Genomic DNA, 13185 nt, shown 5'->3' on the forward strand with positions numbered 1-13185 from the left:
CCAGCTCTTTCATCCCCTGACAGCTCAAATTTCAACCACTACCTCCCTGCAATGGCTTAGGCACCTCTGGTAACGAGAGTGCTGCTCCCATGCCACCAGCATTCAAGGTGTGGCCTCAGAGTGCTGGCAAAAGTGGTCCTGACCTGGTCCAGCACTGGTAGGGGGACTGCTCTTATGGGAGCTGGGGTGCCTTGTCTGGGATGGTTTCAGAAACCAGGAAAGGCGCTGGCTCCCCAGGCTTTATAACCCAATGGCCCTGCAGGCAGAGCCCAGGGAAACCCACACTTTGGGTGATGCCTAGGGGCCCTGGAGGCCACCGGCTGGTCCCAAACCCCAGGGCTTGTCAGTCTATTGGTGGATATGGATTACAATTCTGACCTGCTGAACTCTGGTTTGAAGTTACTTGTAAATATACTGAGATGTCTCTGGAGGGACACATAGACGTTGGGAGACAGGTTGGAGCTAGAGAGACTAACTCTGGGTGTGTGTGTGTACATCTTTTTAAATGTTATACCAGCTGGGTGCAGTGGCTCAGCTTGCAATCCCAACACTTTGGGAGGTGGAAGGCTGAGGTAGGAGACTCAGTTGAGTCCAGGAGTTTGAGACCAGCCTGGCTAACCAGGGTGGGGTGGTTGGGGTGACTTGAGACCCCATCTCTACAAAAAGTAAAAACAAATTAGCCAAACATGATGGTGTGTGCCTGTGGCCCCAGCTACTTGGGAGGCTGAGGTGGGAGGATTCTTGAGCTCTGGTGGGTGAGGCTTCAGTGAGCTGTGATTGTGCCACTGCATTCCAGCCTGGGTGACAGAGGAAGACCCTATCTCAAAAAAAATTATGTAATTCATCTATTCAAAACTACTAAATAATAATTTAAAAATTTATTTTTATTTTTATTTTTTTGAGACAGAGTCTCTCTGTTGCCCAGGCTGGAGTGCAATGGCTCAATCTCAGCTCACTGCAACCTCTGCCTCCTGGTTCAAGCAATTCTCCTGCCTCAGCCTCCCAAGTAGCTGGTATTACAGGTGCCCGCCACTACGCCCAGCTAATTTATTTTTAGTAGAGACGGGGTTTCACCATGTTGGCCAGGCTGGTCTCGAACTCCCGACCTCAGGTAATCTGTCCGCCTCAGCCTCCCAATACTAAAAAGTTTTTTTTTTTTTTTTTTTTTTTTTTTTTAGAGACAGAGTTTCGCTCTTGTTGCCCAGGCTGGAGTGCAATGGCGCAGTCTCGGCTCACAACAACCTCCGCCTCCTGCCTCCTGGGTTCAAGCAATTCTCCTGTCTCAGCCTCCCAAGTAGCTGGGATTACAGTCATGCGCCACCACACCCAGCTAATTTTGTATTTTTAGTAGAGACGGGGTTTCTCCATCTTGGTCAGGCTGGTCTCGAACTCCCGACTTCAGGTGATCCGCCCATCTCGGCCTCCCAAAGTGCTGGGATTATAGGCATGAGCCACCATGCCCCGCCCTAAATAAATTTTTTAAAACCAAATACTAATATGAGAGGTTTTTGAACTCTCATAGAGTAGGACCCATAGTGTGTCCTCAGGTCACCAGGCTATCTCTAGGATCCCTTATAGGACCCCTCAGGGTCTTCTCTGACAGCTGTTGCTTCTTGGGTCCTGGCTGGAGATCTCTGCTGCCCCCAGACTCAGAGGAGCCACTCCAGGACTCAGGGAGTGGCTGGCTTTGGGCCAGCCCAGCCCTGCAGATCCAAGGCGGGTCCTCTATCTCCATAATCAAATAGTGCTCTGCCTCCCGCCCTGTCTGGGGACCCTGCTCACCAGCCACAGGCGGTTTAGGCCAACCTCCCTGCCTCCTGCCCAGTGCAGACGCAGCCTATAAAACTACCCTATGTGTCCTTGCCGACCCTGGACACCCAGGCGACAATGGCAGAACTGCCCGCCACAGAGACCCCTGGGGACGCTACTTTGTGTAGCGGACGCTTCACCATCAGCACGCTGCTGAGCAGTGAGGAGCCCTCTCCACCAGCTGCCTGTGACAGCAGCCACCCCAGCCACCTGACCCACGGCAGCACCTTCTGCATGCGTACCTTTGGCTACAACACGATCGATGTGGTGCCCGCGTATGAGCACTATGCCAACAGCACCCAGCCTGGGGAGCCCCGGAAGGTCCGGCCCACACTGGCCGACCTGCACTCCTTCCTCAAGGTAAGTGCTATCTCAGAAGACTGGCCACTTCCCTGCTGTGTGACCTCTCTGAGTCTCGGTTCTGTCATCTGTGCCATGGGGATGGAGGAGTGTCTTCTTCCTGGATTGAGAGGCCCCAGTGAAATAGTGAAGCTGCAGAACTCTGCACACATGTTGGAATGTATATTAGCCAATCACTAGAACCCCAAAGGTAGAGTGGGAGGCCTAGAGAGGTAATGAGCTTCCGGTGAGTAGAAGCATGCAAGCAGGTTGTACACACCTGAAAGAGATAGAGAAAGATGGGCCTGGGAAGGTTCACCTCAGAGAGGGGGCTCGCCAGGCTTGCTGCCTGGGAGGCTGGACTGTGAAGAGTGGAGGGCTGGAAACTGGATTGTCATGCCCCTTGTCTGGCCTCCCTTTTCCCATATGACAATTGGGCAGAATTGTTCTTTTTTCTTTTTCTTTCTTTTCTTTTCTTTTTCTTTTTTGTTTGAGACAGAGTCTGGCTCTGTCGCCCAGGTTGGAGTGCAGTGGTGCAATCTCGGCTCACTGCAACCTCCACCTGCTGGGTTCAAGTGATTCTCCTGCCTCAGCCTCCCAAGTAGCTGGGATTACAGGTGTGCACCACCATGCCTAGCTAATTTTTGTAGTTTTAGTAGAGATAGGGTTTTGCCACGTTGGTCAGGTTGGTCTTGAACTCCTGACCTCAAAGGATTCCCCCACCTTGGCCTCCCAATGCGCTGGAATTACAGGCATGAGCCACCACGCCCAGCCCAGAATTGTTCTTGATTCTGAAGCTAAGACTTGACAAACTGACAGGACTTTTCCCCACCCCAGAGCAAACCAAGACATGGCCCTTTGCTCCACACTGAGATGAAGTGCCAGGAAGAAAGCCCCAGAGGAGGGCATCAGTCACTTGGGGCACAAACCAGGAGACCTCCCAGTGCCCCAGAGGTAGAGGCCTGGTTTCAAGACCCAGCCCTCCAGGGACCAACTATGTGGCCTTGGGCAAGCTTTCATCTCTCCAGGGTGATAATAATCCTGTCCCCCGTTACAAGGCTGGGCAACTGCCTAATCACTTCCAAGACCACTGCTCTCCCAGGGGCAAGAGGTGTTATGAGCAGGAGCGCCCAGGACTCCCAGTCTCCTGTGGCATCTGATCTTGGCTCACTGCAACCTCCACCTCCTGGCTTCAAGAGATCCTCCTATGTCAGCCTCCCGAGTAGCTGGGACTACAGGTGCACGCCACCATGCCTAGCTAATTTTTGTATTTCTTAGTAGAGACAGGGCTTTACCTTGTTGCCCAGGCTGGTCTTGAACTCCTGAGCTCAAGTGATCCACCCACCTTGGCCTCCCAAAGTGCTGGGACTACAGGCATGAGCCACCGCTCCTGGCCTAGGGAGCATTTTAAAAGCCCCTCAAGCAGCTCAACACCCAGTGGGCTGAGGGGCCAGGGGGTGCCCGGTATGGGGCACAGTGGTGCAGGTCAGTGGGTTGGATGCAGAGTCGCCGTCCCTAGCACCCCTACCTGCCTGACTCGTGGTCTCTGGACTGCCAGCAGGAAGGCAGACACCTGCACGCCCTGGCCTTTGACAGCCGGCCCAGTCACGAGATGACTGATGGGCTGGTGGAGGACGAGGCAGGCACCAGCAGCGAGAAGAACCCTGAGGAGCCCGTGCGCTTCGGCTGGGTCAAGGGGGTGATGGTGAGTGGGGTGTGGGTGCTGCTTGAGGTCCAGAAATGGGGGTGAGGTGGCAGAGCTCCATCCAGGCTCAGCTCTGACTCTCAGGCCCTGGTGGGGCTTCAGTTTCCCATCTGTACAATGAATTCAGTGAGTTAATAGATCAATAGATAATAGATTAATGCCTGCCAGGAAGTAATTAGAAGAAACTGTATTTCCCTAAAAAGCCACCAGGGGGCTGCACTAAACACACAATTCCGTAAATGTGTTTTTCTCCTCCATGAAGGGAACGAAAAAGTTTGCTGTAGTGTAGAGCAGGATTAAGTTTCCAGACAGTAAAGAATCAAGTACATTTGGCTTTGGAGACATGATGGGACTTTACAGAGGGGATCTCATGGGATGTCGAAGGCTTTAGCCCTGCTCTGGGAGGCAGGAGGCTGGGGTTCTGATCTTAACGCTGCCAACTTGCTGTGCCTCCGTTTCTCCATCTGAACCACGAGCCCTCCCCGAACCCCATATGCTCATATTCAGAGCTGGGATCTCCCTCCCGGGCTGTGTTGCCAGAGCCGGGAACGGCCCTGCAACTCAGTGGGACCAGCAACTACACCAGCCCCTCCCACCTGGAACCTTCAGCCTCCATCTTGGCCTTTGGCTTTGCTTTAAATTTGGAAGCTGAAGTCACAGGCCCCTGAGCTCTGATATCTGCTTGTACATGGGCCACTGGCTCACCTGGCATTTGCTGAGCTCCCTGTAAATGCCAGGCTCTGGATCAACTGCTGACCACTGGGGCCATGGTCGTGGCTGGCAGACACAGGATCCTGGGCTTGGGATGGATACAGTGAGGGGGGACAGAGCTCGTAGCCCAGCGTCAGGCCTCAACAGGAGGGCAGGAAAATAGGTGGGAGGGATAGGTGGGTCTCTGGGTGCCTCTCACCCTCTTGCCCCATAGAACCAGACTTGGAACCTACTGACGTGGGTGAAGAAGGGACCCAGTTGTCCCCAGGGCCTAGGTGCCTGACACCCTGCCATAGCAAGGGACAAGGACTTGTTTGGCCTTGGGGTGTCCACCCAGGTGGCCTCTGACCCCCCTGTCCTCCCAGATTCGTTGCATGCTCAACATCTGGGGCGTGATCCTCTACCTGCGGCTGCCCTGGATTACGGCCCAGGCAGGCATCGGTGAGTGCCCCTCTGGGGAAGAGGAGGGAGGGCCTGCCTGAATCCTGTTCTTCCCAGGCCCCGAGGTTGCAGGATTAAACTTGAGCTGCAGAGACCAAAGGGCCAGGCCTACACCTCCCTGGTGCCGTCTCGAGCCCCTGCAGTGACAGGGGTCAGGGGGGTGTGGCAGAGGCACACTGGACCTGGGGTCAGTAGGCCTAAGGGCTCTTTGCCCTCAGTAAGCCACTTAACCTCTCAGAGCTCACTTCTACCTCGAAGCCTGCAGGTTAGAAAGTTGTCCTCTGGCCGGGCTCAGCGGCTCACACTTTGGGAGGCTGCAATCCCAGAACTTTGGGAGGCCGAGGCAGGTGGATCATGAGGTCAGGAGTTCAAGACCAGCCTGACCAACATGATGAAACCCCGTCTACTAAAAATATAAAAAAATTAGCCAGGCGTGGTTGGCGGGTGCCTGTAATCCCAGCTACTCGGAAGGCTGAGGCAGAGAATTGCTTGAACCTGGGAGGTAGAGATTGCAGTGAGCCGAGATCACGCCACTGCACTCCAGTCTGGGTGACAGAGTGTGAGACTCCGTAAAAAAAAAAAAAAAAAAAAAAAGCTGCATTCTGTAGCCTACAGCTGCTCTGTAGCCTGCTGTGTGACTTTGGGCAAGTTTCTTCACCTCTCTGAGCCCTGGATTCCTCATTAGGAAAATGAGGGTGATAATAGAACATACCTCATGGAGCTGTTGTGGGATTTACAGGATGCAGGTAAAAACAGCACAGATTTGGCTCCCAGAGGTGATCACGGAGTGGTAACTGCTACTTTATTTTTTATTATTAAACGAGGGTAGCTTCCCCCTCATGCCTAACAATCCAACAAATGCTGGCTCAAGGGCTCCTTGGCTATTCAGAGTATGGCAGGAGGTAGACAGAGACCCATTTTTTTTTTTTTTTTTTTTTTTTTTTTTTTTTTTTTTTTTTGAGATGAAGTCTCGCTCTGTCGCCCTAGGCTGGAGTGCAGTGGCGTGGTCTCGGCTCACTGCAATCGCTGCCTCCCAGGTTCAAGCAATTCTCTGCCTCAGCCTCCCAAGTAGCTGGGATTACAGGCATGTGCCACCACGCCCGGCTAATTTTTGTAGTTTTAGTAGAGACGGGATTTCATCATGTTGGCCAGGCTGGTCTTGAACTCCTGACCTTGTGAACCGCCCGCCTCGGCCTCCCAAAGTGACAAAGACCCGTTTTTCAGATGAGAAAACTGAAGCTCAGAGAAGGGAGATGAACGTAGGTTGCATGGTGAATGAGTAGGCAAACTGGGGCTCCTCCCCTGGGAAATGCCCTGCCTAAGCTTTGGGTGCTCCCTGCAGTCCTGACCTGGATCATCATCCTGCTGTCGGTCACAGTGACCTCCATCACAGGCCTCTCCATCTCAGCCATCTCCACCAACGGCAAGGTCAAGTCAGGTGGGCCATCCCCCTTCCCACCAAGGCCCTCCTCTCGTGGGCTGCTAATCCTGGGAACAGGACTCCCAACTTCCCCAACCCAATGGGACACCCAGCTGCTCCTGTGGTTCCAGGAGAGGGCTCTAGGCAAGCTGTCTACAACACGAGATGGCCTCAGCTGTCTCCTGTGCCGTGGGTCCCATGGCCACTCTCTCCTGGCCTCTGCCTGCCCCGAGTCTACCCCAGCGAACCGACTCCTCTGGTTTCATGGTTCCCGACTCTGCTCTGATAGGTGGCACCTACTTCCTCATCTCCCGGAGTCTGGGCCCAGAGCTTGGGGGCTCTATCGGCCTCATTTTTGCTTTCGCCAATGCTGTGGGTGTGGCCATGCACACCGTGGGCTTTGCAGAGACTGTGCGGGACCTGCTCCAGGTGAGGCCGGGGGCTGGACCCTGGGTAGAGGGATCCGGGTAGCCCACTGCACTCTCCTCCGCCCCATCTAGGCGGGGCCCTCCTGCTGCCCTGCCTGACTTCACCCATCAGGAACCACAGCCTGATCACTGTGGGTGAGAGTGACAATCTCACCAAATAAAGACCATTCCTTTCCCAGAAGTCCCCTTTGTGGGGGGTGGTGTGTGGCCTTTAGGGCCACATTGTCCAGGCCCATGCAGCAGCTGCTTTGTGGACTCGATGGCAGGGGTGGTGCTTGAGTTAACATCGTCCTAGAAGAGTGCACCCCACAGGAGGTGCCTCCTAGGTGGGCAGAGTCTGGGGGATGGGGAGTTCAGAGGGTGGCTTGCAGCCTGGCCCATTTTCCCTCCCCAGGAGTATGGGGCACCCATTGTGGACCCCATTAATGACATCCGCATCATCGGCGTGGTCTCCGTCACTGTGCTGCTGGCCATCTCCCTGGCCGGCATGGAGTGGGAGTCCAAGGTGAGGAGGCCATAGAGGAGGGGGACGTGGAGGTGGTCATGTAGAAAAGCGGGGGTCACCAGGCCTGGGCCCTCCCTGGTCCTCTGCCTTTTCTTTTTTTCTTTTTCTTTTTTTTTTTTTTGAGACGGAGTCTCGCTGTGTCGTCCAGGCTAGAGTGCGGTGGCCGGATCTCAGCTCACTGCAAGCTCCGCCTCCCGGGTTCACGCCATTCTCCAGCCTCAGCCTCCCAAGTAGCTGGGACTACAGGCGCCCGCCACCTCGCCCGGCTTGTTTTTTTGTATTTTTTAGTAGAGACAGGGTTTCACCGTGTTAGCCAGGATGGTCTCGATCTCCTGACCTTGTGATCCGCCCGTCTCGGACTCACAAAGTGCTGGGATTACAGGCTTGAGCCACTGCGCCCGGCCCTCTGCCTTTTCTTTTCTTTTCTTTTTTTTTTTTTTTGAGACAGAATCTTGCTCGATTCCCACGCTGGAGTGCAGTGGTACCATCTCGGCTCACTGCAACCTCCACCTCCCAGGTTCAAGCGATTCTCCTGCCTCAGCCTCCTGAGTAGCTGGGATTACAGGCACCTGCCACCATGCCCAGCTAATTTTTGTATTTTTTGTAGAGATGGGGTTTCACCGTGTTGGTCAGGCTGGTCGCAAACTCCTGACCTCAAGTGATCTGCCCGCCTTGGCCTCCCAAAGTGCTGGGATTACAGGTGTGAGCCACCGTGCCCTGCTGCTTTGTATCTCTTTTGTGTGACAATCTAGGTTCCACATGGCCCAGGGTGGGCATGGTGGCTCCAGGGGGCTGGGCACCCAGACTCCTTCCGTCTTGTGCTCCCTCCATGCCTGCACGTGGCCTTTGTCTACCTGGTCCACCATGCCCACATGCCCTCCAGTCAGAGGGAAAGCAAAGAAGGGGGAAATGAAAGGGAGGGAATTCCCTTTTCTCTTTCTTTTTGTGGCACCATCTGGAAGCTGCACTATTGCTGTCACACATGGCTGCAAGGGAGCCTGGGGAGGTGTGGCCTTCAGCTGAACCACGGATCCTGCTGGCAGACTCGGCCGGACAGGCCCTACAGGCAGGGCAGGACCTTGCCCCTGCAACCTGTCCTCTCCCCACATTCTCTGACCTGCAGCTGTCAGAGGGTGACCTCCTCTCTCTTCCTCGGATGCCCTTCCCCAGACAGTTCTCTGACTTGTTCGTTCTCCCACTTTAGGTGTCTGCTAAACACCTTCTCTCTGGTGACACCTTCCCAGGCCATCCTGCTAAATGAGCTCCACCCAGTCCCCATCACACTCCCTCTTCTTACTTTATTTATTTATTTGTTTTTGAGATGGAGTCTCGTTCTGTCACCTAGGCTGGGGTGCAGAGGTGTGATCTCGGCTCACTGCAACCTCTGCCACCTGGTCTCAAGTGGTTCTCCTGCCTCAGCCTCCTGAGTAGCTAGGATTATAGGCGCCCACCACCACGCCTGGCTAATTTTTGTGTTTTTAGTATAGATGGGGGTTTCACCATGTTGGCCAGGCTGATCTCGAACTCCTGACCTCAGGTGATGCACCCACATCGGCCTCCCAAAGTGCTGAGATTATAGGCTTGAGCCACTGCATCCAGCCTGTATTTTTAGTAGAGACAGGGTTTCCCCATGTTGGCCAGGCTGGTCTCAAATTCCTGACCTCAGGTGATCCTCCCACCTCAGCCTACCAAACCTCTTCTTACTTTAAATTCATCCTCCTTATTTATCAGCCAAGACAAGAGGCTTTGATGGTCTTGAACTCTATACCATCTATATTCCCAACTCCTTGAACAGATCCTGCTGCATAATGGGTGTTGAATGAATGAGTGAGTGAATAATGGAGAAACAGGCCCTGGGCAAATTATTTTCTGGCAGGGCTTCCCAGAGAGGTAGAACCAGACTATCTGACCTCTGGGGTCCTTCGCCGCCCCCCCCCCCCCCCAGGCCCAGGTGCTGTTCTTCCTTGTCATCATGGTCTCCTTTGCCAACTACTTGGTGGGTACGCTGATCCCCCCATCTGAGGACAAGGCCTCCAAAGGCTTCTTCAGCTACCGGGGTATGTGCTAATCGAGGCCCTGACCATGACTCTGGGGACAGGGACTCTCTGCCCAGGAATCTGGCCCATTGTGTGGACACTGGGAGGATGGGATTAACCAATCCCATGGTCAGGGGCTGCCTGCCCATCAGGTCCCAGCAAGGGGGGTCAAGCCCTCCAGGTGAGCCTTACTCGGGCCTTGCTTTTCCAGCGGACATTTTTGTCCAGAACTTGGTGCCTGATTGGCGGGGTCCAGATGGCACCTTCTTCGGAATGTTCTCCATCTTCTTCCCCTCGGCCACAGGCATCCTGGCAGGGGCCAACATATCCGGTGACCTCAAGGTGAGCAGAATACCCGCCCCTCCTGTGTCCTGGCACCGCACAGGGGCTATGAGCAGAATCCTGCTCCCTGCTCTACTGGCATCTGCCACTGGGCACTGAGACCTGGGAGGCAGGGATTCTAAAATCCAGTCCAGTCCAACTCAGCTCAGTTCAACCCAATCCAACCGATTCCATTCCGTTCTGTGGTTGTTTATGAAGACCAGCTGTATTCTAGGCTTGAGGGGCACCACGAAATGGCTAGGTTCCTCCCTAGTTCCCAGAACTTAGGGGAAGACTGGCCCAGCTGTGACCTTAAGAGCTCAGCCTTGCTCATGCACATCTGGGCTGACATCCTCCCAGGGCTCCCCACTGCGTTGCTGCAGGCAGGCTTCTTGGCTTGGCATTCAAGGCTCCAGCCCACCTATCCAGGCTCATCCCTGACCAGTGCCACCCTTCCCATGAGCCTGCTCCAGCCCTAAGGCTCTACTGCTTTGCCCATGTTACCCTGTCCCTCCTCCATGCCTTTGCCTGTGCTGCACTCTCTACCTGCAACTCCATACACTTGCTTTTTTACCCTGAAAGTTTTGTTCTGTTTCTCTTTCTTTTTGTTTTGTTTTTTTTCCTTTGAGCTGGAGTTTCGCTCTGTCACCCAGACTGGAGTGCAGTGGCACGATCTCAGCTCACTGCAACCTCCGCCTCCTGGGTTCAAGTGATTCTCATGCCACAGCCTCCAGAGTAGCTAAGACTACAGGCACCTGCCACCATGCCCAGCTAAGTTTTTTTTTTTTTTTTTTTTAAACGGAATCTCGCTCTGTTGACCAGGCTGAAGTGCAGTGGTATGATCTCGGTTCACTGCAAACTCCACCTCCCGGGTTCACACCATTCTCCTACCTCAACCTCCCGAGTAGCTGGGACTACAGGCACCCGCCACCACGCCTGGCTAATTTTTTGTATTTTTAGTAGAGATGGGGTTTTGCCATGTTGGTCAGGATGGTCTCGATCTCCTGACCTCAAGTGATCCACCTGATTCATCTTCCCAAAGTGCTGGGATTACAGGCATGAGCCACTGCTCCCAGTCTGTTTGTGTTTCAAATACCTCCTTCAACTATCCTCTCTCCCAGCCCTTCCATCAGAGTCATGGTTCCCCCAGCATAACGATGTCAGGCCAAATGCGTATCTGTTGCCCTGGCATCTGGAGAATGGAGACTTGCCTCTATCTCCCTATTCCCTCCCAGCTCAGAGTCTGGCACATACTAGGTGCTCTGTACATGTTTGCTGACTGAATCGTGGTGAAATGCAGTGTTTGAGGAGTAGTACAAAGTGCTGCACCATCGGGGAGAAGGAGAAACTAACGTTGGCAGGGGTTCCAGCAGAATTTCTGGGTGCAGGAGGTGCCAGAGCTGGGTTTTGAAAGATGAGAAGCTGGCGGAGCCTTTGCTGAAAGGAGGTGGCAGGCAAGAGGGGGTGATGAATGCGGAGCTAGCCCCATGCTGGAAATCACAGCTAACCCCTACCCCAAACCCCCAGTCTCATTTGGAAGGCACTCCTTGATGCATTTTCTTAAGCGAATTAAGGACTGTGCATTGAGCCAGGCACAGTGGCTCATGCCTATAATCCCAGCACTTTGGGAGGCCAGAGCAGGTGGATCACTTGAGGTCAGGAGTTCAAGACCAGCCTGGCCAACATGATGAAACTGTTTTAGTCTCCACTAAAAACACAAAAATTAGCCAGGTGTGGTGGTGGGCTCCTGTAATCCCAGCTACTCGGGAGGCTGAGGCAGGAGGATTGCTTGAACCCAGGAGGCGGAGGTTGCAGTGAGCCAAGATCGAGCCACTGCACTCCAGCCTGGGCGACAGAGCGGAACTCCATCTCAAAAAATCCCAAAAAACAAAAAGGACTGCGCATGGAGGTGACTGTGAAGCCAGCCTGGCTTTAACCGGCTATGCACCAGGTGGTGTTTGGCAGGGCCTGGAAATTGGAGAACAGCCGGCCGTTGGTTTGTCTGGGGAATGGCCAGCAGAGGCCTGGTCTGTCTGCCCTGAGGGTCCCGCAGAGGTTGGGCCTGTGCTCAGACAGCCTGGATTCCATGGAGCCTCATTAGATGGTTGCCTGGGAATTTATCTCGATGCCTCATCAAGCTTTTTAGGTTACCAGCCAGCTGGCGTCAGCTGTCTCGAAGCCGGGTGAGGCCCGCCCCTGCACTCTGTCCTAAATGCCCTCAAGCTTTAAGGGGCTCTTGGATGGCCTCCACCTATCCTGTGGGACAGCATCCTCAGCAGCAGAGCCACTGTTGGTGGAGCCCTCCCTGTGACATTTCGGGCAAGTCCCTTTGAAACTCCCTGGGCCTCAGCTTCCCCAATTCCAAAATGGGTCGAGTCCAGCCCCCACCTTGCAGGGTGGTGGGGAGGATTCCATGCGCTAATTCATGTAAAGTGCTTAGAATAGTGCCTGGCTCAGAGCAGGAGCTAAGAGCTTCTTGTCATCATTGTCGTTCTTACCATGATATAGACAAGCAAGCCAAGGTCAGAGAGGTTCGGGGGCCTGCCCAGGACTACACAGGTGGCAGAGGAGCCGGAAAGCCAGTTTCTAAAACAGAGAGGCCTCAACTACATCACCATTTCATCATCCAGCAAATATGTTCTGTGTGGCCTCAGGGCATGCCCCTGTGCACAGTACTGCCCCCACCCCAACAGCTCACACTTACCCCCTGCCAAGTTATTTTCTGATCTCACAGATGGGGAAACTGAGGCTCAGGGATGTTAAGGGGCTTCTCCCAGTGTACACAGCAGGGAAGAGGTGGGCTGAGATGTGGACCTGGATGTGCCTAACTTTGTTAAATGCCCAGGCAACAATCTTGAAGTTAGTGACACATCCAGGTCCACATCTCAGCCCACCTCTACCCAGCTCACCTCTTCTCTGCCTGCCTCTTCCCAGCACATCCAGGGACTGAGATCTCAGATCTAGATGCAGGAGGTAGGATGGGGGTTGATGGCTGGCGTATTTGTGTTTTCACCACAAATTGGGTGGCTTAAAAACAGACCTATATTCACTCCCAGTTCAGGAGGCTAAAAGTCTGGGATCCAGGTGTCGGCAGGACCAAGCTCCCTCTGAAAACCCAGGGGAGAATCCAGACTTGCCTCTTCCTGATTTCTGGTGGCTGCTGACAATGGCTTTCATTGGCTGGCAACTGTGTCACTCCAATCTCTGTCTCTGTCTCATGTGGCCTTCTTTCATCTGTGGGTCCTTTCCTTGCAAGGACATCAGTCATTGCATTTGAGGCCCACCCTAATCTGGTGTGACCTCATCTTCATTAATTGCACCTGTAAAGACCCTGTTTCCAAATAAGGCCACATTCTGAGGTTCTGAGTGGATGTGAATTTTGGGGGACACTATTCAATCCACTAGAGGCAGGGTGGGAGGCTGGCATGTTCTGTTGGCTTTGGGGCTAGGGACCCCATGTGCATGGCCCA

The 13185-nt window shown here is 54.0% G+C and overlaps 1 protein-coding gene across 4 annotated transcripts in view; it reads left to right on the forward strand.

Moving 5' to 3' along the window:
• Positions 1 to 1873: 1873 nt before the first annotated feature.
• Positions 1874 to 13185, forward strand: part of SLC12A3 (solute carrier family 12 member 3) — a 47850-nt gene continuing 36538 nt past the window's right edge. For 2 of the 4 annotated variants that reach the window (XM_010365456.2, XM_010365458.2), the window contains exons 1-8: positions 1874 to 2169; positions 3707 to 3853; positions 4930 to 5005; positions 6348 to 6443; positions 6715 to 6854; positions 7248 to 7358; positions 9304 to 9415; positions 9606 to 9736. In XM_010365456.2, coding sequence (XP_010363758.1) covers positions 1888 to 2169; positions 3707 to 3853; positions 4930 to 5005; positions 6348 to 6443; positions 6715 to 6854; positions 7248 to 7358; positions 9304 to 9415; positions 9606 to 9736 — 1095 coding nt within the window. In that variant the 5' untranslated portion in view covers positions 1874 to 1887. The remainder of the gene's footprint in view (positions 2170 to 3706; positions 3854 to 4929; positions 5006 to 6347; positions 6444 to 6714; positions 6855 to 7247; positions 7359 to 9303; positions 9416 to 9605; positions 9737 to 13185) is intronic. The other 2 variants (XM_010365457.2, XM_010365459.2) reach the window with 2 other exon arrangements.

Source organism: Rhinopithecus roxellana, chromosome 20 (genome assembly GCF_007565055.1).
Source record: "Rhinopithecus roxellana isolate Shanxi Qingling chromosome 20, ASM756505v1, whole genome shotgun sequence".
In the NCBI taxonomy this organism is placed as follows: Eukaryota; Metazoa; Chordata; class Mammalia; order Primates; family Cercopithecidae; genus Rhinopithecus; species Rhinopithecus roxellana.